Source organism: Amblyomma maculatum, chromosome 3 (assembly GCF_055883805.1).
Source record: "Amblyomma maculatum isolate TAMU_Amacu chromosome 3, ASM5588380v1, whole genome shotgun sequence".
Taxonomy (NCBI): Eukaryota; Metazoa; Arthropoda; class Arachnida; order Ixodida; family Ixodidae; genus Amblyomma; species Amblyomma maculatum.
This window is the reverse complement of record NC_139346.1, coordinates 136,838,981-136,860,468: the sequence shown is the minus strand read 5'-3', so window position 1 is coordinate 136,860,468 and position 21,488 is coordinate 136,838,981. Positions and strand designations below refer to the sequence as shown.

Genomic DNA, 21,488 nt, shown 5'->3' with positions numbered 1-21,488 from the left:
GCAGAGGAAATGTCGCTTGGCGGTGTCGCATGGAACTATTTCCTAATCCCGTGACGTCGCGGGTCGGTTGACTGGAAAGGCTTGCTAGAAGCTGCCATTCGCTGCGGTCACTGCAACCATGACGTCACGAACACACTTTCGGTAGATGCGAAAGTCGTCTGCTCGTACGCTGCTCGAACTCTATGCGGGCTGTTACAGCTCGCCGCCCTTATCGGTTAGGTGGCCATTGCCCATTAAGTGCAACAACCGAAGCGACGCAGGGATCGGCAGAACGAAGCTGCATTTACAAATATCTTATTTATATAACGTGGTTTCAGGAGTATCGGAGTGTCGTCCGACGAGGCGTCAACAGCACGGTCAAGCACCGCACGATGGCAGCACCTCCTTGACCGCCGTAAACATCGCCGCTGTGGCCCCTCCTTCCGCATACCGTTCGCGAACCACACGGCGGATCGTTAGCACCGATGTCCGAAATAAAGCGTGCTAAGATTTGTTGGCGTCTGGAATATTGAGCCGAATATCAAGTATGAAGCCCTCGTGAGGATCGCTGACCAGCAGCAAATTGCTGGTAAGAGCGAGAGCCGTGATACAAGCCAGCTGCCGCTGGTGCATTTCGGCTGATCCGACCTGCTCGTACTAGCTCTGCGATTAATGAGTCGGCAGAGTTAATCCTATAATTATTTTACTATGGCAGGATAGGAATCACAATAAGGCAGTTTCATAAGTAGACGATTTACGACAGCGTTGATCATGTTCCAAAGCGTCGACCGCCGCGGCTTCGAAGCGAAACAATAGGCCTAGCGACGACTAGGGACGGTTACGCACGGCGCCGGCGTTCGCCGCGCTCGCACGTTCCACCCCCGCGGTAATTGTGTAGCGTACCTCAGCCTGCTCGCGGCATCCCGTGCTGCAAGCGTTGCAAACTCGTGTACTTCCATAGCTAAGGCCGCGTATTTTTTGGCGTTCTGCTCAGCAACAAGCCGTTCAAACGATACTGTAGGCACGACAAGGCTTCAGTACGCAGTCGCTGCGCTGTCGGCCGTAATCGAAGACGTCGGGCGGCACCATAATCGATACATCGATCTTTAAACGTGATACAGTGGGCAAATGAATAACTTTGTGAAGCAGACCCGCTCGTACGTTTCGCGCACTCGGGCGCCGACGAGTAGCTTCCGTCAACAGACGCCGTCATAACCTCGGTTAACGACGCAAACCGAGGTCGTCAAGCTCGGTTTGCGGTAACCGCGGTTAGTGGTGCAACCATGGTTTGGTCCGCCGTGTAACATAGGATAACCACGGGTTCGCGGTTACACTAACCGTCGCTGCGCGAACTGGCGAACTCCTCAGGCGTGTGTAAGCGAGGACGGGTTGGCGGAGTATGCCAGCGAGCGAGCGCGCGGCAACCGGAAGTTCGTCGAAGTGACGTATGTCTGGGCGGAGCTTTGAACTTGCTTGTATTCTTTGTTTTTTTATGGCTCCCTTCGGCGTACGAGTTGAAAGGGAAAATTGGAAGGGTCATTTTTAATCGCCGATATCTCTGGTGTTGCAGAAGCTAGATCGAAAATTTTTGCGGGAGAATGATGGGTGGTTCAATAACTATCAGTGTTATGGCGTTGTTTACCCTTCTTGGTGACCCCTTTCTGGGGACCTTTAATGTGCGCTGACATCGCACAGCACACGGGTACCTCTTCATGTCGCCTCCATCGAAGCGCAGCCGCCGAGGTCGGGTTCGAACCCGAGTGCTCCGGCACAGTAGTCGGGCGTCTTACCACTGCACCACCCCGGCGGGGCTGCGCTATAAGGGCTTTTCTCCTTGTCGCACTTTATTGGTTCCAAGTGCGCTCTAGAATTTGTTCGCAGGGCCACTTTAGAGGACTACAGCTGAAAAGTTCTCCGAGATATTTCATGCAAAATCTTTGTAAGAGTGTGTTTGAACCGATTTCCCTCTTGTAGTCTTGTTACAGTACAGCGTTCTCGAGGGCAACGATTCGTCTCCTATCAGATACTGTGTTTTGCCTGATTGTAGTTAGATAATCTGAGAAAATTGTGTGAATGCTAAATTATTCAAAAATTATGTCCCTGGCAAAGAAATATTTGATTTTGAATTTATATATAGCAGAAATTAACCAGCCGCCTATGAACCATTTTCAACCGCCTACCTCCTATCGTCTTAATTGTAGTTTTGCCGATGTGATTCCTATGTTTCCCCAGACCACGGTGCCTGGCATCTTGCCGAGCAATACATTTTATTCGTTTACAGCTTCTATCGCGAAATCTCTGGCGCTTAATATTTTTCCTAAATTTTGTGAGGCCTAAACTTTCGAACGGCATGACGACATGCTTCTCCCAACGTGTGCTTCTGCACGTTCCGAGAGCGTCCTGGACGCCATTGCTCGTACCGACCAGGCGCGCCAGCTTATTCCGCTCCCATCTTGAAAGCCTCGCAAGTAGACGTAGGAGCGGTGCCAAGACGTCCCACAGGACTGCCGCAATTCCTTGCGTTCGCATCACAATTGTGTAATGTCAGAGCTTCCTCCGAGCTTTTGTAATGCTCAGTAACTAATGAAACGCACATATTATGTGCATGTTGCAGAAACAAAATCTATACATGTCTTCTCAAACTTTTCCGACAAAATATTGATTCATATACTCAATAATATGCCTAAAGTATATGTATGGACAATAACATTTCATGCAAATACATTGCTTAAAAGTTTGGTGACCAAGCCATTGTTTAAACGCTTCATATAATAGATTTATTGCGCTAATTACTGTGGTACACAATTCGCAATTCCATTTCATTTTGGCGTCGGCCCCATGGTCAGTTCAGGGGACATTCACTGGCGGCCACGTACTTGCGGCCTGTCCCCTTCACGCTGGCGAGCCCGAGTGCCAAGGAACCCAGAAGCGCGACTTTGTTGTGAGCTCGTTCGTTGAAAACGACGCTGATATTTAACACGTTGAGGAGAAACGGCGAATACGGTGGAGGTCGAAGTGGCCACCGCACTGATAACTCTCATGCACCACAACATCCCTTAGCCTGACCATTTCTTCAAGGAAGACGGCGCATTCCTGCGAGGGCAAAAAGGAAAAAAAAGCGCTAACTTGCATCCAGAACCAAAAACTGAGAGCTAAAAATATTTTCTAGCGTTTTTAATGCCTGAGCATTTTACGGTTATGTAGATACAATGCTCAGGATTGCACATTTCTCCAGGGCAGTTTCTGCAGAGATCTATGAAAAACTTTTAGACAGGCTATATGTTAACGTTATGTAAGCGTAAAATGAAATGGTCACACAGGAAAACTAGAATACATTACTCGAGTAAAACTAAATAGTGTGTAATTTCATTCTCACTTCACAGGCATGAAAGTCCGTTATTGGGAACATTAATGTCAGCACCGCCTTCTTTTAGCGTCTAGTAACGATTATTATTACGTACGCATTGCTTTTTAAGTAGGCGGACTTCGGGGGTTATGACTTCGTAAGCGTGGAAAAGAGGAACTACTTGCTATAATGGAAAAGGGATGATGCCAGTCGGACAGAGCGTCAAGAAAAAGTGTGCAAGTAAGAAAACGGTTGATTTGGGCTAGTTAAATATTGGAGCTAGTAAAATCAATCATGCGTAGAAATAGCCGGGAGGGCTACTGTGGACGTACAAAGTGGGTCACGGGGCACTCAAATTGCGATGACGTAGGCCTAACTTCCGTAAGCGCTAAGTTTGAAACGTTTGAACGTGAACGAGAGGAAAAGGGCGAGATTAGCCTGCACTTAATGAATGGGAATAATTATAACATTTGTAAAGAGAGGTATAACTGCAGACGGAAAAATTTAGAGAGCAGTGCAGAATCTGCAAAAAAAATGCGGAAGCCTGAGCGTTGCTGGTGCATACGGTATATCTAGTGGCCCTCTTTGAACACAACCAGCGTTTCATTGAACGCATCAAAATTCACCGGCCTTCTATAATTGGTTTACACGGAGGGAAAGAAGCCGTATCTGTCACTCGCGTCATCCCGCTTACACATATAGCGTACAACACAGCAACGCGTAGGCTTACGAATTTCTTCAGAGCAAATTCTGCAGTGATAACATTTTTATAGCGGTAGCGTATCACTTGGCAGTACATCGTTTGCGTTTAGGCGCTGTTTAGGGGTAGAGAATTATGTTGTCGGAAATGGCTTCCAATTGCGTTCATTGTTTTTTTTATACAATTCTTTGCAGAAAACATGTCCTTTGAAAACAACATAAAAACGCTAAGCATTCAAGCAAAACTACTTATTTTTAGAGGACTTAATGATGACTCCAGAACGTTTTATACGCAACACATATATTGCACTCCATTAAAGTGCCGTGAGCTTATTCACTCGATGTAAATAACTCTGACATGTTAAAAGCAAGGCGCTCATGTGCTGTGCGATGTCACTGCACGTTAAAAAACCCTAAGTGGTCGAAATTTCCGGAGTCCACTACGGCGTCTCTCATAGCCCGAGTTGCTTTGGGACGTTAAACCCCAGAAACCAACCAACCAAACAACTTTTAGATTCCTGCTAAAAGTTGGTTGGTTTCTGGGGTAACTTCTTAAAGCAACTCGGACTATGAGAGACGCCGTAGTGGAGGACTCCGGAACTTTCGACCACCTGGGGCTATTTAACGTGCAGTGACATCGCACAGCACATGAGCGCCTTGCTTTTCGCCCCCATCGAAAAGCGGCCGCCGAGGCCGGGATTCGATCTCTCGTCCTTTTAGACCAATTTCTAAGCATTGCGCACAACCAGAAGATATCGCAGTAGACGTCGGATAAACGAACTGGCCGTGAACCACTGTAATAGCGGCTGCATAGCTAGGCCAGAAGTTGGCGAACGTTTCTCTCAATAAGCCGGTTAGTGAATTTCCAGTAGCGACCAAATGTCTTTTGTTTACAACCTAAGCATCCATCTCAGCCCTGTAGTCATTCGCCGACATCAGCAGCAAGAAAACCTGCTTGCATCGCTCCAGTAAACTGTATTCTTGCTGGAGGATTACAAGCACCCTGAAACATATATTTCTTATCGGAGATATCTGCGCTGCTGAATGTGTTCACCATCATTTACGAAAAGGCACGAAATATTCTTTGGTGCGGACATGGGCATATGCACGCTCCTTACCTGCTCATGAAGCTGAGGGTATAAATGCCTCGGTCCTGGCAAGAGTCAGCACAACAACAGCAACGCCGTTCCGAGCACCTTCGGGAGGCCGGCTCAGGACTCGCGTCACTCAGAGATTCAGGCGCGGGAAGCTCGAGCGTTGCGCTTGAAGTAGGAACCGAGTGTTGCCCCCGGTTGGTCTGCAGGTCCAGAGAAGTCACCCAGGTGCTCTTGTTGCCTGTGTTCTCCGTATCCTCATTAACGAGGGTGCTGACAAAGGCGGCCATGTCGTCAGCGAGCCTGAGTGTAATTGATGCCCGGTGCCCTGCTCACGCACTTAAGCTAGCCCTCGGGGCAAAATAGAAAAATTGAGCTTTACCTACGAGATTGATACACTTAAGCTATTCTCACGTCCGTGCAATGCGTCTGGCGTTGCTCCTGACTCTGTGCAGCACGAGCCTTTTGAGTATGCAGCGCGTGCCTTGTGCGTGATTTTCTCTCGTCTTGCGACTGTAGGAAGAAAGAAAATGCGCGAACCTGCTACTGGCTCTGTAGCTGAGCCACCTCCACTGCCTCGTGCAGACAGAAGAGAAAATAGAGAAGAAAGTAAAAATGAGGGAAAGGCGCGCGATGCAGCAGCCGTCATCCGCAACCGAAGTGGTGGCGGGTACAGTGACGGCCTACAACAGGTATAAGACTCCCCTGATGGGGCTGGGGCAGATAGGTGACCGCCGCTTGCAGCGGGGGCTAGCCTGGCACCGAATTTTTATCTGCTGTAGGCCGTCATTGCACCCACCGCCGCTTCGGTGGTGGGCGACGGCTTTCGTTGCAGCGCGCATCTTCCTCTCCCTCTTCCGTTTCTTTCTTCTCTATTTTCTCTTCTGTCTGCACGAGGCAGCGGAGGTGGCTCACCTACAGAGACAGTAGCATGCCCGTGCATTTTATTTTCCTTCCTCTTACAGCCCCAACAACAACCACCGGTGGGAGGTGAGTCCCCATTGTAAACGGCTGAGGCATACCATTCCCCGCCTCGCAGGGCCAGTAGCAGCAACCACTTCTCCTCCTTTGTGCGCATGCCTCATTCATTTTTTATTTACTTTTTCTCCACCGTGAGAATGTAAACCGAAGTTTATTGACAGGAAAAGGTCGGCTGACAATAAGGTGACAGGACTGCAAAACATTTATTTCGTCAGAAAGGCAGAATGCAGATTGTCCGTGTTAGGTGGCTATCAGTCCGCATCTGACAGTGACCTGTGTAGTGACCTGGTTGCGACCTGTGGAGAGCGCACCTAAACTTCGCTCCCACTACATCAGCGCCGCCTCCTTCTTCTGGCGGTCATTTCTGAACTACTGGTCGGGGATGTCGCCGGGGGAGCGCATTAAAACACGAGTCTGTCCCTCGCAACGAAGCTGCGCACCTGCTGGCCCGAGATCTCTATCGCCGGGCAGCGGTAGAACAGCCCAAATGCAAGGGAATTAAACATTGCGCTATCACATACAATGAGATCACAGAATCTTACAAATTAAATCGAAAAGTATACCCTCCCCCAGATCGGTCGCTCACTAACAATGAAGCACGCATCTGGATGGGATTACAAGCCGATAACTACATCTGCCCTGTCTGGGTTTTCTTAACACAGACCGGGGAGAAAGAAGATTCTAAATGTAAAAATTGCGGCCGAAAAGGCACGCTAGATCATATAATATGGCAATGCGCGGATTCCCCAGGCGCCGGCATTAACGTTGATAGTAGAGAAGCCTAGGTTTGGCTTCGGAGCGGAGATCCCACCGTTCAGCGGCACGCGACCCGCCTGGCGGCTGAGGCTGTGAAGAGTGCTTGTAACCTCACCTGACCTCAGCCTGCGGGGCCCTCCTGACCCGCTCCCAGGCCTGCGTGCCGGGGGCAGGAGATGAAGGGCTCCTTTTCGGTGGAAATAAAGTTTTCATTCATTCATTCATTCATTCATTCATTCATTCATTCATTCATTCATTCATTCATTCATTCATTCAATGAAACTCCCACGTCCCGACTGGTACGCGTGCTGCTCGTGCCGTTGGCACCCTCTCCTTCATTGTATGTACGCGCCGTCTCATTCAACGTTACTAGATTACCTAGTACCGTTGGTCTCACTCGCAAGCGCACGAAAGAGAGGTTGCTGGTCGCTGCGAGTCTGGCTGGCGTTCCACGGCGTTCAGAGAGGGGGAAAATGTTATTGTGTCCAGGGGTGCGGAATGGCCCCTCTTGGTTCTTTTTATCAAAAGCACACAACAGCACCCTGCTTCCAGTGCCACAGAATGCGACCCCTGCAAGTGCATTTGTCACTGCTTCAAAGCTGCTGCTTTGGAGAGCATAGCTATGAATGCTAAAAAAGCTGTTCGCGATGAAACTTCTTTGTAGCACAATTTACGAGTACAGAGAAAGAGGAGACGCGCCCATAATTTTTGCCATGAATGGCCTCCAACTAGACCAGACTTCTATCCAATTGAAAAAAATATGACATTATTTATTGCAGAAACATTTATTTACCAAACTTTTGCACGGAATCGTAGCATTTAGTTAAGCATTTCTCCATTATCGTTGTTTACTGACGAGTGTTCATGCGGCCGAATGCAGTTCGAAAAAAGAAATTTGAAAAGTCAGAATGTTTGTCTTCTACATCACTGAGCATTCGCTTATGATCAATGGCTCTGCAGATAGGTTGTCATCAGGGTACGCGCGCGCTGTGATAGCATGAAATAAATAAGCAACCGCTTTTCTCTATGGCACTTATTAACCAAGCTTACGACATTTTTCTTTTAACCATAAGCGAGCAGTTGGTAGGCATATTCGGTGCACGGACTCGTCTTTCTCTTCAGCCTCGCATATCGCCTTCAGGACTCATACTTTGCGTTAAAATAAAGGTAATTTTCATTATTATTAGCACAAAAAGTATCAAAATCCAATCTATTAGGTCAGCAAAGTTTCGCGCACCACACTGAGCCATCGAATAAAATTTTGCATTGTGAAGGTGACTATCTAAAATAGAGATTTACTTTCCACGTTGTAAACTGTTTTGCCACTTAATTACTTGCTGCACTAAAAGCGCCGTTAACATAATGGCGTTTTCGTCAATTTGCCTCACGGAGGGGACATGATCCACAAGTTTTTTTTTCGCATTTGGGCTGAAAAATGTTTCTAATTCTCTGCAGAATGAGCATGCATCAACATTCAAGCATCAAGGAGAAAGCACGCGACTGCACAAACAGATCTGCAGCAGCCAAGCACGAGCAGAACTGACCCCTTTCAAGAGCCAATCGCGCAGCTGTTCAATGGGAGGGGGAACCGCCCTGCCTGGTCAATTATCGGGACGCCGCCGAAGAGGGCGCTTTTCACAGGTGCTTGCAGCGCCCCCCTGCGAAGCTGCGGTCCCCTATACAATGACTCGGGTTTGAACTCGGAGGCCTGAACTCACCAACACAGCCTTCGCGAGCACGAGAGTAAAAACTTGTATTAGAGATTCCGGTGGCGGTTCATCTTTACAATTCCACAATATGTGATCATATGGGGCCATTTCACCATATATTGTATGTTCTGGGTTGTAATCATTACCTATTAATTGGTTCACAGGAACAAAAAGGTGCAGTATCTGTCCGACTTGTCTAGGTGATGATTATCTGTCACACTTGTTTCTGTGGACACCTAAACCGCGCCGTAAGAGAAGGGAGGAAGGTGGGAGTGAAAGTGGATAGAGAGAAAGAGGAGCTATAGTCGAAGGCTACGGACACTCGGCAATCCTTGACGGCCTGTCAGATATTATCGTAGGGAAGAGGACCTTTGATTACGTCAAATCATTTCTGAAAGACAGAACAGCAACTCTGCATATGCAGAGCCTCAGCTCAGAAGAGATTAAATTAGGAAGCAGGGGCACCCCACAAGGGCCCATCTTATCCCCCTTCCTATTTAATCTAGTTATGAAAGACCTCCCGCGCAAATTAAGAAGCATCGAAGGGCTAAAAACGAGCGTCTACGCAGACGACGTCAACGTTTGGCTCAATGAGGGCAGCGATGCGTCTACCGAGGAAAGGCTCCAGCGGGCAGCCGACATCATAGACCTCCATGCCAAAAATAAGGGGCTGAGCTGCTCCCCGACGAAGTCGGAACTACTAATCATCAGGACTCGGACGAGGACAGCCAACGCATCTCCTCCCAGAATCTCGATAGAATTGAACTGGAAAGGTGGTGGTAACAACTTTTATTGCCACGAAATGAGAGGAATTATTTCGGGCTGGGGCGAGTCTAGGGTGGCCTCCAGTCGGGAGCGACCTCTTGAGCTCGCGTGACGAAGGCCAGTTGCGTAGTTTTCCTTGGGCTGGCCAACAGCTTGTCCCATTCCTCCGCTGAGGGAGCTGGCAAGAGTGTCTTTGGAGGGGGATTGCTGGCGCATTCCCACAGTATATGGTCTTGAGTGGCCTGCGTCCCGTCACCGCAGTGCCGGCATGCAGGGTTGAATTCTCCGTTTGTAATTAACGATAGTCGGTAGGGGCTAAGAATGGCCTTTGTTTGTAGGCGTCTGAGTGTCGTGGCTTGCGCCCGGTCGAGGTCGGGGTGAGGGGCGGGGTACGTGCATCTTAGCTCGCGATAAAAGTTTGTTACCTCCGCGTATGTGCGCTGTGCCTCCACAGGCGCGTCCGTTCCCGATAGATCTCCCGTCTCCCGGTTGGTTAAGCCTCGGGCTAGACGGTCGACCCCTTCGTTTCCGGAGTTACCCGCGTGAGCCGGAACCCATACGAGATTGATGTTGTGATTGAGAGATCGGTTGCGCAGAATTCGCGCCGCGAGTGCGCTTACAGAATTTTTGGCGAAATTTTGAACGGCGCTTTTTGAGTCGCTTAGAATAGTTTTGGTGTGGGGATCCGCGATGGCCAGTGCGATAGCTACTTCCTCTGCCTCGCATATGGAGCTAGCATGAAATGTTATAGCGTTAATGAAGGTTGACTTTGGAGTGGCCATACATGCCACGTATGCTCCGTTTTTGATGTGCTGAGCTGCATCCACGTACACTGCTTGTGGATCGTCCTCGTACTGTTTCTCAAGGGTCTGTGCCCTTGTCTTCCTGCGGGCATCATGTCTACCTGGTAGCATGTTTTTGGCTATTGGTTTAACAACTAGTCTACTAGTTATGTCAGCCGATAAATGGGATGTTGCGCACACCTCCTCAGTGGGGTGGATGTGGAGCTTGTCGAGAATTACGCGTCCCGCAAGGCTGCGTGACAGGCGGGTCACTTGTGCTGTCTTATGGGCTTCAATTAGTTCAGATAGTGTGTTAAAAATTCCTAACTGCAGTAGTCGATCTGAGTTAGCGTATACTGGTAAGCTAAGGACCGCTTTGTATGCTGTTCTAATTATGCTATTAAGTGCATGTTCGTCCCTACGACGCAGATGATAGTACGGGCAAGCGTACATGATTCTGCTTATCATAAAGGCTTGGATAATCCTGCACAGGTCGGCTTCTCTCATACCCCTGCGACGTGTGGCAATGCGTCTCACCAGCCCACCTATCTGGTGCGCCGTGACGCGTAGCCGGCGTATAGCTTCTGTGTTCTGCGTATTATTCTGAATCAACATTCCGAGAACTCTGATCGTGGCTACCGGGGGTATCGGATGGTTGTCAATGTGTAACTGGATAGGTTCTCGAGAATCTGGCTTTACCTGTGAAGCTTGTTTGTTCCTTATAACTAATAGTTCTGATTTAGCCGGTGAACAGGTAAGGCCGTTTTCCTGCACATACGACTGTACCGTGTCGATAGCTCGTTGTAATGAATCTGTAATATCTCCATCGGAGCCAGAATTGGTCCATATGGTGATGTCGTCGGCGTATATGGAATGATGTATGTGTGGGATATCATCTAACAGACGCGGGAGGCCGCTCATAACGATGTTGAAGAGAAAAGGTGAAAGTACGGCGCCTTGCGGTGTTCCTCTCGTCCCTAGTGTAATTTTGTCGCTAACTTTGTCAACGAAATGGAGCGTAGCCGTACGCGCATTCAGAAAGGCAGCGATGTAGTCGTATGTCCGTTTGCCTACGTGTAACTGTGAGAGGTGATTGAGGATGGAAGCGTGTGACACATTGTCGAAGGCCTTACTCACATCGAGTCCCAGGATGGTTCGCGTGGCTCTTATGCGATTTGTATCTAGAATGTCTTGTTGAATTTGCCACATAATGTCCTGAGTCGAAAGACCTGCTCGAAACCCAATAATGGACGAGGGGAACGTGCCTTCCGCATCGGTGTGCGTAAGGAGCCTGTTGTGTGTATGCGGACTTGGTCGGCAGTAACCGCTAGGCGGTGGTCGACGTTGGCGGCTGCGTAGATAGCAAGTGCAAGTCGTGCGGGGCCTACGGTGTGAAGGTTCAGCGTGCCCTGTGGACGGAGGACGATCTTGAGGTGTTCCGAGGGCAGGCGGGGCAGAGGACGCTTTTTGGTCAAAGGTGGAGGGCGTCCGCGTGTCCGCGGATTCGGTACAGTCGATGTCGTGGCTGGCGTCTGGGCCTCGGCAGGTTGTTTCTTGGGCGGAGATGGTCTTCGGTACCGGCGTTGCATCTCGAATGCCGTCCATGAGCCATCGGATAACTCCGCGGCGGTAATGTCGGTGCCTTCCACAGTGTAAGGCATAGTCAAGGCGGTGTTGGGCTTGGCGGGACGCGACGTCGCCACCGCCGCTGCGCGCGAACGCGCCGATGTCGTGAGGCAGCGATAGGCTTAGCTGTCGCAGCTGTTGCGGCCAAAAATATTTGGTCGAAAAATCATCAAACTGCTTGCCTTGGTCTGGAAATCAGCACACCGGGTCCGGAGCGATAGACGAACGTCCAGGGCAAAGTTGGTGAACGCAAGTGGCAAGAAATACGAAAGTTTGCTGTGAAATCACGGAGCTCATGTGAGATGCGTCCGCTCGCTCCACAATCCTGTAGAACTCCTTCTTGAACTGGAAAGAAATTGTGCAAGTAGATGAGATCCGAATTCTGGGCATGCTCATAAGCAAAACAGGAAACAATCCCACGACTATAGCTAAGCTAGATGCGCATGCAAACCAAGTGGTAGGCATCATTAGAAGAATCTCGGCCTGAGGTAGAGGTCTAAAGGAGAAGAACAAGTTGAGGCTGGTCCAGGCCTTTATCTTGAGTAGGATCTGCTACCCAACCCCATTCCTTAACATCAAAAAAGCAGACAAAAACAAGTTAGACGCCATAATAAGGAAATGCACGAAACGAGCACTGGGACTCCCAATCTCGACCTCAACCCTGGCACTAGAGGGAATGGGGGTGCATAACACATGGGAAGAGTTAGCGGAAGCAACGAGAACGGTGCAACTCGAACGCCTAAGTCTAACTGAGACAGGGCAGCAAATTCTAAGCTGGGTATTACTACAAGGGAACAGAGGCACTAAGCACCAGACGTTCCACATTGAGTCCAAAATTAGGAAAGCCCTCACGATCTCACTGATACCCAAGAACATGCACCCACAACACGATCAGGAAAGACGCCAGCACAGAGCCAAACACTTGGTAACAAAACTAAGCAGAATGCCACCCGAGAGGGTTGCCTACACAGACGTCGCTTTTGACGATGACGGAAACTCTGTCTCGGTGGTAGTAGACGGGTCCGGAATAGAGCAAGGCAAGATATATACAAGCAGAGTAGACGCCACAGCAGCGGAGGAAGCGGCGATCGCCCTAGCGTGCGTTAGTACGAACGCGAAGGTGATCATCAGTGACAGCAAATCAGCAATAAGGAATTTCTGCAAAGGCAAAATATCACACTACGCGTTGAACATATTATCTAAAAGCAACATAGACAGAGGGATCACCCTAACCTGGGCCCCCGCTCACACCAACATACCAGGAAACGAAGCGGCCAACGCCCTTGCCCGAGCGCTCATTATACGGGGGGGACGCCGGCCTCAACCTAACTTTAAGGTCGAGACGCTCGCGACCTACAACGAAGTCATTGAGCGCTACAAGTTAGGACGGCGGAAATATCCACCCCCAAATAGGTCCCTCACATCCACAGAGGCAGTCACCTGGCGCCGCCTGCAAGACAAGAACCACATGTCTCCCAGATGGAGATACCTCACGCAAACTGGAAATCCGGAGGACCAATTCTGCAGATTCTGTAGCAATATAGGAACATTAAAACATATCCTCTGGGAGTGCAGCCACTCCCCGGGCTACAATTTATTCAAGGACGCAGAAGCATGGGAGATTACGCTTCATAGCGAAGACCCGGCGACACTGGCCAACATTGTCCGTCTGACAACCGAAGCGGCGAACCGCTTTGTCTACTAGCCCCTGCATCTTGGGGTGACATCGGGCTCCCTGGACGCCTGCGAGCGGTGCCGGAGCTCCGGTGTCGCCTCTTCCGGACAATAAAAGTTTTCACCACCACCACCACGGAGTAATTTTTATCACCTGGGGATCTTTACCGTGCGCTGACATCGCACAGCACACAGACGCCTCTGCGTTTTGCCTCCATCGAAACACAACCGCCGCGGTCGGGATCGAATCCTGGTACTCCGGCATAGTATTCGGGCGTCTTACCACTGCACCACCCCGGCGAGGCGGGTCGGAATCATCATGGTAGAATTTTGACAATAGGCAATGAGTCATAAAAGAACGGGTCTGGAGTCGCTTCTAGATGGTATCCTGCTCCTCATCTAAGGCTTTGTCTGGAGGGGAATATCCTCCTTACAGGGTTTGGTTTGGTTTGTGGGGTTTAACGTCCTAAAGCGACTCAGACTATGAGAGACGCCGAAGTGGAGGGCTCCGGAAATCGACCACCTGGGGTTCTTTAACGTGCACTGACATCGCACAGCACACGGGCGCCTTGCTTTTCGCCTCCATCGAAAAGCGGCCGCCGAGGCCGGGGTTCGATCCCGCATCCTTGGGAACAGTAGTTGAGCGCCGTAACCACTGCGCCACCTTGGCGGGGTTCCTCCTTACAAGCTTAAAATGATTAGTAATGTTGCGAAATAATGCTAGGTTGACCTTCGAGAAACTCTCATTAACTACCACTTCCCCTGCTCGGTTGACGAATCTCCGAAGTTTGATGTGTGCCGTTTCGACACCAGGGCTCCCCGTGGGCTGGGACCATATCAATTCAATAATTTTGTCTTGGTTTAACACAATTGCTCAAGGCTGTCTGAGAAATTATGTTCCTCGCATAAACGCGTATTTAGAGTCATTGAGTATTGCACTAGATTCGGTGCTAACGATGGCGTATAGTTATCTGTGTCTTGGTATCTTTTGGTCGCAACTCGATACCTAGTACTAAACGATATCAAATATGAAAATGATCGCCACTGCTGTGCTGCGGAAAAGCCGGCCACGTTGCGTTAAGTCAGCCTCCTTAAGCCAATCTAAGATACTGTGTACTCCCAAGCCCAAGAGTCTTTAGGTGGAGGTACAGTTCGGTAGCCCTAATGCTATCGCGAATGCTAGTCGAATTAAAACCACTAATTTGGCTTTTTCAGTGTTGTTTATATTTGGTAAGAGAGTGTGTAGTCAACCTGCTTAATACAAATGCTTGTACTATTTTGCACAGTTCGTTCTCTTTCACTCCCCTCATTCTTGCTCGCAATTCGTCTAATTAGTCTTACCGTCATGTTGTCGGTCGCCTTGAATATTTCTTGTGTTTTCTTATCCTTTGTCTTTGACTGAAGGAACACCCAAAACTCTCATAGTTTCGCCTTCCTGTACAGGGAGCCCTTCCACATGTTAAGTGGAAGCGGAGTTTTGGAATTTTGGCCTCGACGGCCTCTTGTTTTGTCTCTGATTACGAATAATTCAGACTGGGAGGGCGAACAGGTGAGCCTTGCTTTACACGTCAGGTATTGTATTATTTCTACAATTCTACAATAACTGTAACCATCGTTGTCAGTTCTCATCCATAAAGGGATGTCTTCTGCGCAGAATGTGTGTTAGAGCCCCGGGGGAGCTGCTAATTTTGAAATTTTGTTTAGTGAGAGGTTAAAAAAGAGGGGTTATAGGATTGAGCACTGAGATCCACCTACTGATATGGAGTTTGATTTAATCTCTCCCGCTACTATCTCTGCCATTCTGTGACTGAGAAACAACATTATGTTGTTACGAACGAGTCAGAAGCGGGCAGTGGCGTGAGCAGGAGCACTTATGCTAGATCCGCTACAATTCACTAAATCATCTCAGTTATCGGAGACCATCGCTCTGTTATCTGTTCTTTTTGTTCATTGGCTTGCCACACCTAACATTTTAGTGGATGTTTGGTTTGGTTTGGTTCGTGGGGTTTAACGTACCAAAGCGACTCAGGCTCTGAGAGATGCCATAGGGGAGGACTCCGTAAATTTCGACCACCTGGGGTTCTTTAACGTGCACTGACATTGCACAGCACACGGGCGCCTTGTTGTTCACTTACAACGAAAAGCGGCCGCCGAGGCCGGGATTCAATCCTGTGTCCTTGAAAACAGTAGTCGAGCGCCGTAACCACTGCGCCACCCCGGCGGGGTATTTTGGTGGATGTGCTTGAATGGATGAGGAGTGATGATGACATGCCCCATAATATGAAAGTTCTTTCTACTGGGTTGATGTCCGAGAGATTCCTTAAGATAGCAATGTGCGTAACATTATTGATAGCCTTGTTTAAATCCACGCCTAAAATGGTTCTAGTTCAGCTGCCGCGTTCCTTATCTGATATGTCTGCCTTGAGTTGCAACATAACATCTTGGGTGGAAAGATTAGCCCTGAAGCCTAGTATTAGAGTTTGGGACTAAATTATTATCCTCGGTGTATTCTTGTTGTCGGTTGAGAATTACATGTTCCATTTTTAGTGCGTAGCACTACTAGCCGCTATCACGGATTTCGCCGGGGTCTATCCGAAGCCGCTCACTCTCTCTTTCTTCGTGAACTTCAAGCGGAGAAACAGAAGGTGGCTACGCGCGCGTCTCAGCATTGAGGAGGTGGAGCAGCCGCGGAGCTGTAGTAGAAGCTTCTCTCTTTCTCTGTCCATCCATCTTTCCGTGAACTAGAGAGGAGGAAGGGAAAGTGGCGACGCCTACATCCCGCGATCTAACACTGAGGGGGCGGAGCGATAGCGTGATGCACCCAGTTAGAGAGTAAGACAGTGAGAGAGGGGCGTGTCAGTTGCGGACGTGGCGGCCGTCCCAGGGCAGCGTTGCACAAGCGTGTGTGCGTTTGCTTCGCGTCGCAATGGACGAAGCCGGTCCATCTGGTATTGCGGCACAGGTTCGCCGGGCTCGACGTGCTGAAGCACAACGATTACGAAGGCAGCGGAAACGTGAGTCTACTGAATCTGGTGTTGCAGCTAAACGGTGCAAGAATTTAGAAGCACAAAGAACGAGGAAACGTTCCGAGCGTGCTCACGAAACGGCTCATGACACTGAGCGTCGGCGTGAAATGAATGCCGAAACGAAGAGGAAGAAACGTGCGTTAGAAACTCCAGGGCAACGGGATGCTCGACTGCAAGCGAAGGCTGCTGCCAGAAAGGTACACGTCGCTGAGAGGCTCGCGAAAAATCAGGCTAGGAAAAGAATTTTTGAACGCGATTTTCTTGGCAACCGCGCAACCGCCAGCGCTGTTTGTCTTTGTGACTGCTGGCCACCTCTTGCGCGAGCTGAGGGAACATTTTGGAGAGAGTGTAAATCGCTGAAGGGTATGCATGAAAGGTATAGCGGGGATAAGCGGTGCTACGCACCTACTTCGTATTTGATTAACTATTCAAATCGGCCATATTTTTTTTATTTCTTAAGCAGGATGCCAAATAGATCGGGCGTAGATTCTTTGTACACAATGTCTTGCCTGGATTTGGAATGAACGCAATCTTCATATTTTTTCATTCTGGTGGAACGTTTCCGTCTATTCAGCATGTATTGATGAGATCAGTGAGTGCTTTCACTAAAGCTGCATGCAAGTTTCTGTCTGTTTTCTTAGTAACACCTTATGGGCCCGGCTGTGGTCGTGGTGCCTGGTTGCCCAATGGCAAACCAAACCTCTGCCACCGTGATTTCGGCGTTCAAGTCCTCGTTTAGTGTCCCCTCATAGCCCGCCAACTGCCCTTCTGTGGTTGTGTAGTATCGATTTCCCAGTTCCGTTAAAAACTCTTCTGTGGTGCCTTGAACTGATACACTCATCTCATCAGTCGACTTCGCTGATATGATTTGGCTTGTGCGGGTTTAAGAAAGCGCATTAGCAGATGCCAAGCTTTCCTGCATCCGAGCTGATGATTCATGTCGTCGCACATTTGATTCCATTCTTTGTGTTGAAGTTTTATATGGCAGGTTTCAAGTGGTCTCTGCCACTGTGCTATTCTCTTTTTAGGAGTTCTGTTGTGTTTGATTCTGTTCCAGCGGCATTGTAAACTGAAATGTATTTTGAGCATGTTCGCATAGTCTGTGACTTCTCCCTCTTCTTCCATGGCAATTTCGGCTCTGGCAGCCTTAATATCTCTTTTAAATGACCCCACCCTGTCCGTGAGATTTTTAGTTACTGGGTCTGTATTTTCTTTTATTATCTGTCTTGGTTCTCCCAATTCTCTGAACTTGTACCCGTCCGTAATGTTTACTTCGTTAAAGACTGATTTATGCTTTGTTGTCTAGAAGGTGGTAGATATAATGTAGTGATCGCTGCCTAGCGCGTGACGTGTGTTAGCCCACTTTCCATTTCGTATGTTCATAGACAGGATTAGGTCTGCTGGGGTGTCGGCACCTATGATATTGCCAAGACTCGTGCTATCTTGGAGGATATTTCAGGACAATTACGCCAAGATGTCGAACTGCCTGCTAAACCCCGTTGCCTTTGGGGCTAGCTCTAGTATATCCACATTCCGGTATACCGGTTGCTTTATATTAGGGTGGCTGTATACGTTAAGCAGAAACAAATTTCTATCTCCTGGTTTCTTGCTTACAATCTATTGAAGGGAGCAGTCTTCCTTTAAATTTTCTATATAGTGTCGTATCGCTGTAATATTGCGTTCCAGTAATGAGGCGGTGGACAAACCCGTCCCTCTTCCGGCATCATATCCTGGCGGTAGATATACCTTGTAGTCGGCAATTTGACATCGCCACTAGATTCTGGCATTGAAATAATGTCTGGTGGACGTTGTTCTGCTTGAATGCGAAATTGCAGATGCCCCCGTTTGCGCCGGAAGGCTTTGTAATTCCACTGTCATACCTCAATTCGTTGCGAGGAGCCATATTGTTGATCCGCTATTTGCTGTAATAATATTGAGCAATTATCCAATGCGGTCGCCTTCTCCATCACTTGTTGGAACATAACCAACACTTGAGTTTGAAACGGTGTGAATTCCAGTGCTAATGCGGATACTTTAGCCTCGAAGTTTCCTACTCTAACGCTAGGTTCTCTACCTTGATCTCTATGTTATCAACTCTTTTACTGAGTGCATTAAGGTGAGCTCCTAATGATGTGGTCTTAGCTGGATGCGATGCATTGCCTGCAGAGGCTTCGGCAGTTCATTTGTTTTGGGTATTTTTAGCAGGGAGAGAGGGTCTTTTAGCTGTGGTGAATTTGTTTCCGTAGCCTCGCACCCGGGCGTGGGTATAATAAGAGGGGTTTGCACAGGTGTTTGCTATGAGCTGTGTTAACTCTCTCGAAGCTAGTTGATGGTGCTTCGCCATCTCTTTCTTTAGTCTTGCGTTTTCCTCCTCACGCGTATTTAATTGTTTTCGCGTCCGCTCCCCGTCCATTATAATTTGCATACCATCCGGCCGGCCGGTGATAGTGTGAGCTGGTTACGCCACAGTCCGGAAAAAGTCGAAGCGTCGCTCGCGAGCGGCGTGGTGGCGCCATCTACCCTAAAGAACTTGTACTAGGTCTTCTTCTGGCTGCCGCCGGCATGATATCGCCACCAAAATGCATGTTAGCGAACCACATAATTTACGGACATCTACCGTGTTACTCGCTTACTCTTTTATTTCCCTAATAGTTCCCATGTAATAACATAGCGGGCAGTAAAGCTTACACAACACACCCCTTAACTCGAATGAAGCAGTTTGGAACTTTCAGTTCCGGACACCGAGAGTGACGGACGTATGAGTCATGGGCTCCGTAGAAGCGGCTGCAGTGTCCCGGCAGGCACGCGGTGGTAACTTTTTGTTGCTGGTTCAACAGTTTCTAGATACCTGCAGTGTCCCAGCAGGCACGTGGTAATAACTTTTTGTTGCTGGTTCAACAGTCTCTAGATACCAGGTAGCTTTACCGAGTTCACCTACAGAGCGTACCGTTGTGAACAGCTTTATTCATTTCGATATTGGGCCCACCATACCGGGTGGAAGATTTCCGAGACGCGCTCGCTGGCCTATCACTGCTGCCGGAACTTATAGCTGTCGTAGCATACAGTATGAGCGACGTGTAAGAGGTTACTTTCAAACACGAAGACACCGCAAAGATAATTGTAAGTACTGGTGAGCTGCAATTGAAGAACAGCAGGTGTCTTGTCATTGACCCAGCCAATCAAGACGTATGATTAAAAGTGCACTGACACTTGCACAGCAATACGGACTATGACCTGAGACCCACTTTTGCAGCTTTTGGCAAAGTGACACACATCATCCGCGAGTGGAGGCGAGCATAGGGCATGGCGGACAAGGGGTTTACCGCAACAATCGTGTTATTAAAGCTCAATCCGGCAATAAGGCAGGACAATATTCCGCACCCGCCGGCGAGCCTTCCCTCATAGTCGTGCCGAGCAGGGCTTCAATCTGCCTTTTCTGCCGCGGTACAGGCCACATTATTGTTGTTGTTGCGACTGTAGGAAGGAGGAAGAATGTCTCATGTGGACAGAAAAGAAAATAGAGAAGGAAGAAAAAAAAGAGGAAGGAGAGAAAGAAGCGCGTCGCAACAGCCGTCGTCCACCACCGAAGTGGTGACGTACGTCACGTGCTGGTTCGCTACAGCGTGGAAGGCAATTCCGAATAACGCAAAAAGGGGGCGTTGAAAAGCACTGTGAGTGCACCAAAAACTCCTTGGTCCTCTCACTAGGCTTTGTGTTACGGCGCTGCAATCGGCACAGCAAACTTCAGCGCAGGTTTCCTATGCAGGAGGCGAAAATAGAGTCACGAGCTAAGCAATAGAATGGTGATGTGTGTTCGAGCTCACTTGGCGTGTGTGTTTCACATGCAATTGGTAGATCAGTCGGCTGCGCAATTTTCATCCGTAATAATGCGGACACTTGTCAAATCTGTACTTGCTTTTAATAATGGCCGACTTTTAGTAGTTGATCTGGCCTTTTCTGATTTGGAGTGGTGAGTTTTGTGCATTTATGCACCGGCGATCGTTCTTCGAACGATTTGAGACATATCTGAATACGAAAAACTGGTCATACTTGCCGCCGATTTTAACTGTGTGTGTGCTGCTGCAGACCGCGCGAAATGCTCGCGCGTCCCTGATAAGAGTACCGAGATACTGAATGCAATGATGCAGGATGACGTCATAGAAACAATCGATGGCATTTTAAGAAGTGCACCAGTTCACACTTCACACATTTCTAGCGCTACAGCCAAGCTAGGTTGGATAGACTGTAGGTGGCAGCAGACATAGTGCCCCTGAGTTGTAATTATGACGTGAAACTTGTTTCATACATCCACCGCTGCTTAGTTGGTTACAGCCACCTTTGGAGAAAAGCACAGCAATTAAACATTAACTGCGACCTATGGAAACTTAATACGAGCATGTAGATGTTTTGTCCTTGCCGTAATCAGGAAATTACAAAGGTTGGGGGCCGTACAGCCTGTAAACTTCATCATTGCTTGGGAAGACCTTAAGGAGAAAGTTAACATAATGGCGTTAGAGAGACGCAGTGTGGCTTTGACGCAGCATGAAAATGGCAGAAACAACGCATCACCAGCGGTTGCAATTTTTATCTCTACTGATTGTGACATACGTGGCGTTGTTTTGAAAGAAATAAGGGTAGTTAAAAGTTTGTTGAAAAGTTTGATGCGGAAAAATATAAAGCAGCAGTAGTACGATCTAGATCTAAGATGCTGTCGACCGCAGAAATGCCAACAAAACGTGCTCTCTGAGACTAACAAAGGTACGGATGCATATAAGAAACCCACCACCTCATTGAAGGCAATGGAGTTACAATCGATAAAAACGAAATAAAAGAATTGATATCCAACCATTTTGTCAGGTTGTTAAGCTGTGCACATGACATCCCCAACCTTTTCAAAAAATTGTTCCTGCCATTAATGCTCAAACTCGACGAGGAGACCAGGACACGACTAGAACAAGCCTGTTACTATGAGCGAAACAGTGCCAGCTAGACAAGTTGGCTAGCGGAAAGGCACCTGGGCCTGATAGCTTAGGAGCGGCTTGCTATATAAC

At 48.6% G+C, this 21,488-nt stretch overlaps 1 protein-coding gene across 1 annotated transcript; it reads right to left on the bottom strand.

Annotated features, from left to right (window-relative positions):
• Window positions 1-2,777: 2,777 nt before the first annotated feature.
• On the bottom strand, window positions 2,778-5,408 carry LOC146196166 (uncharacterized). The gene is made up of 2 exons (XM_084596336.1): window positions 5,143-5,408; window positions 2,778-3,072 (listed from the first exon to the last, which is right to left on the bottom strand). The coding sequence occupies exons 1-2, from the start codon at window positions 5,406-5,408 to the stop codon at window positions 3,036-3,038; spliced, it is 303 nt and encodes a 100-aa protein (XP_084452462.1). The 3' UTR covers window positions 2,778-3,035.
• Between the last annotated feature and the right edge of the window lie 16,080 nt (window positions 5,409-21,488).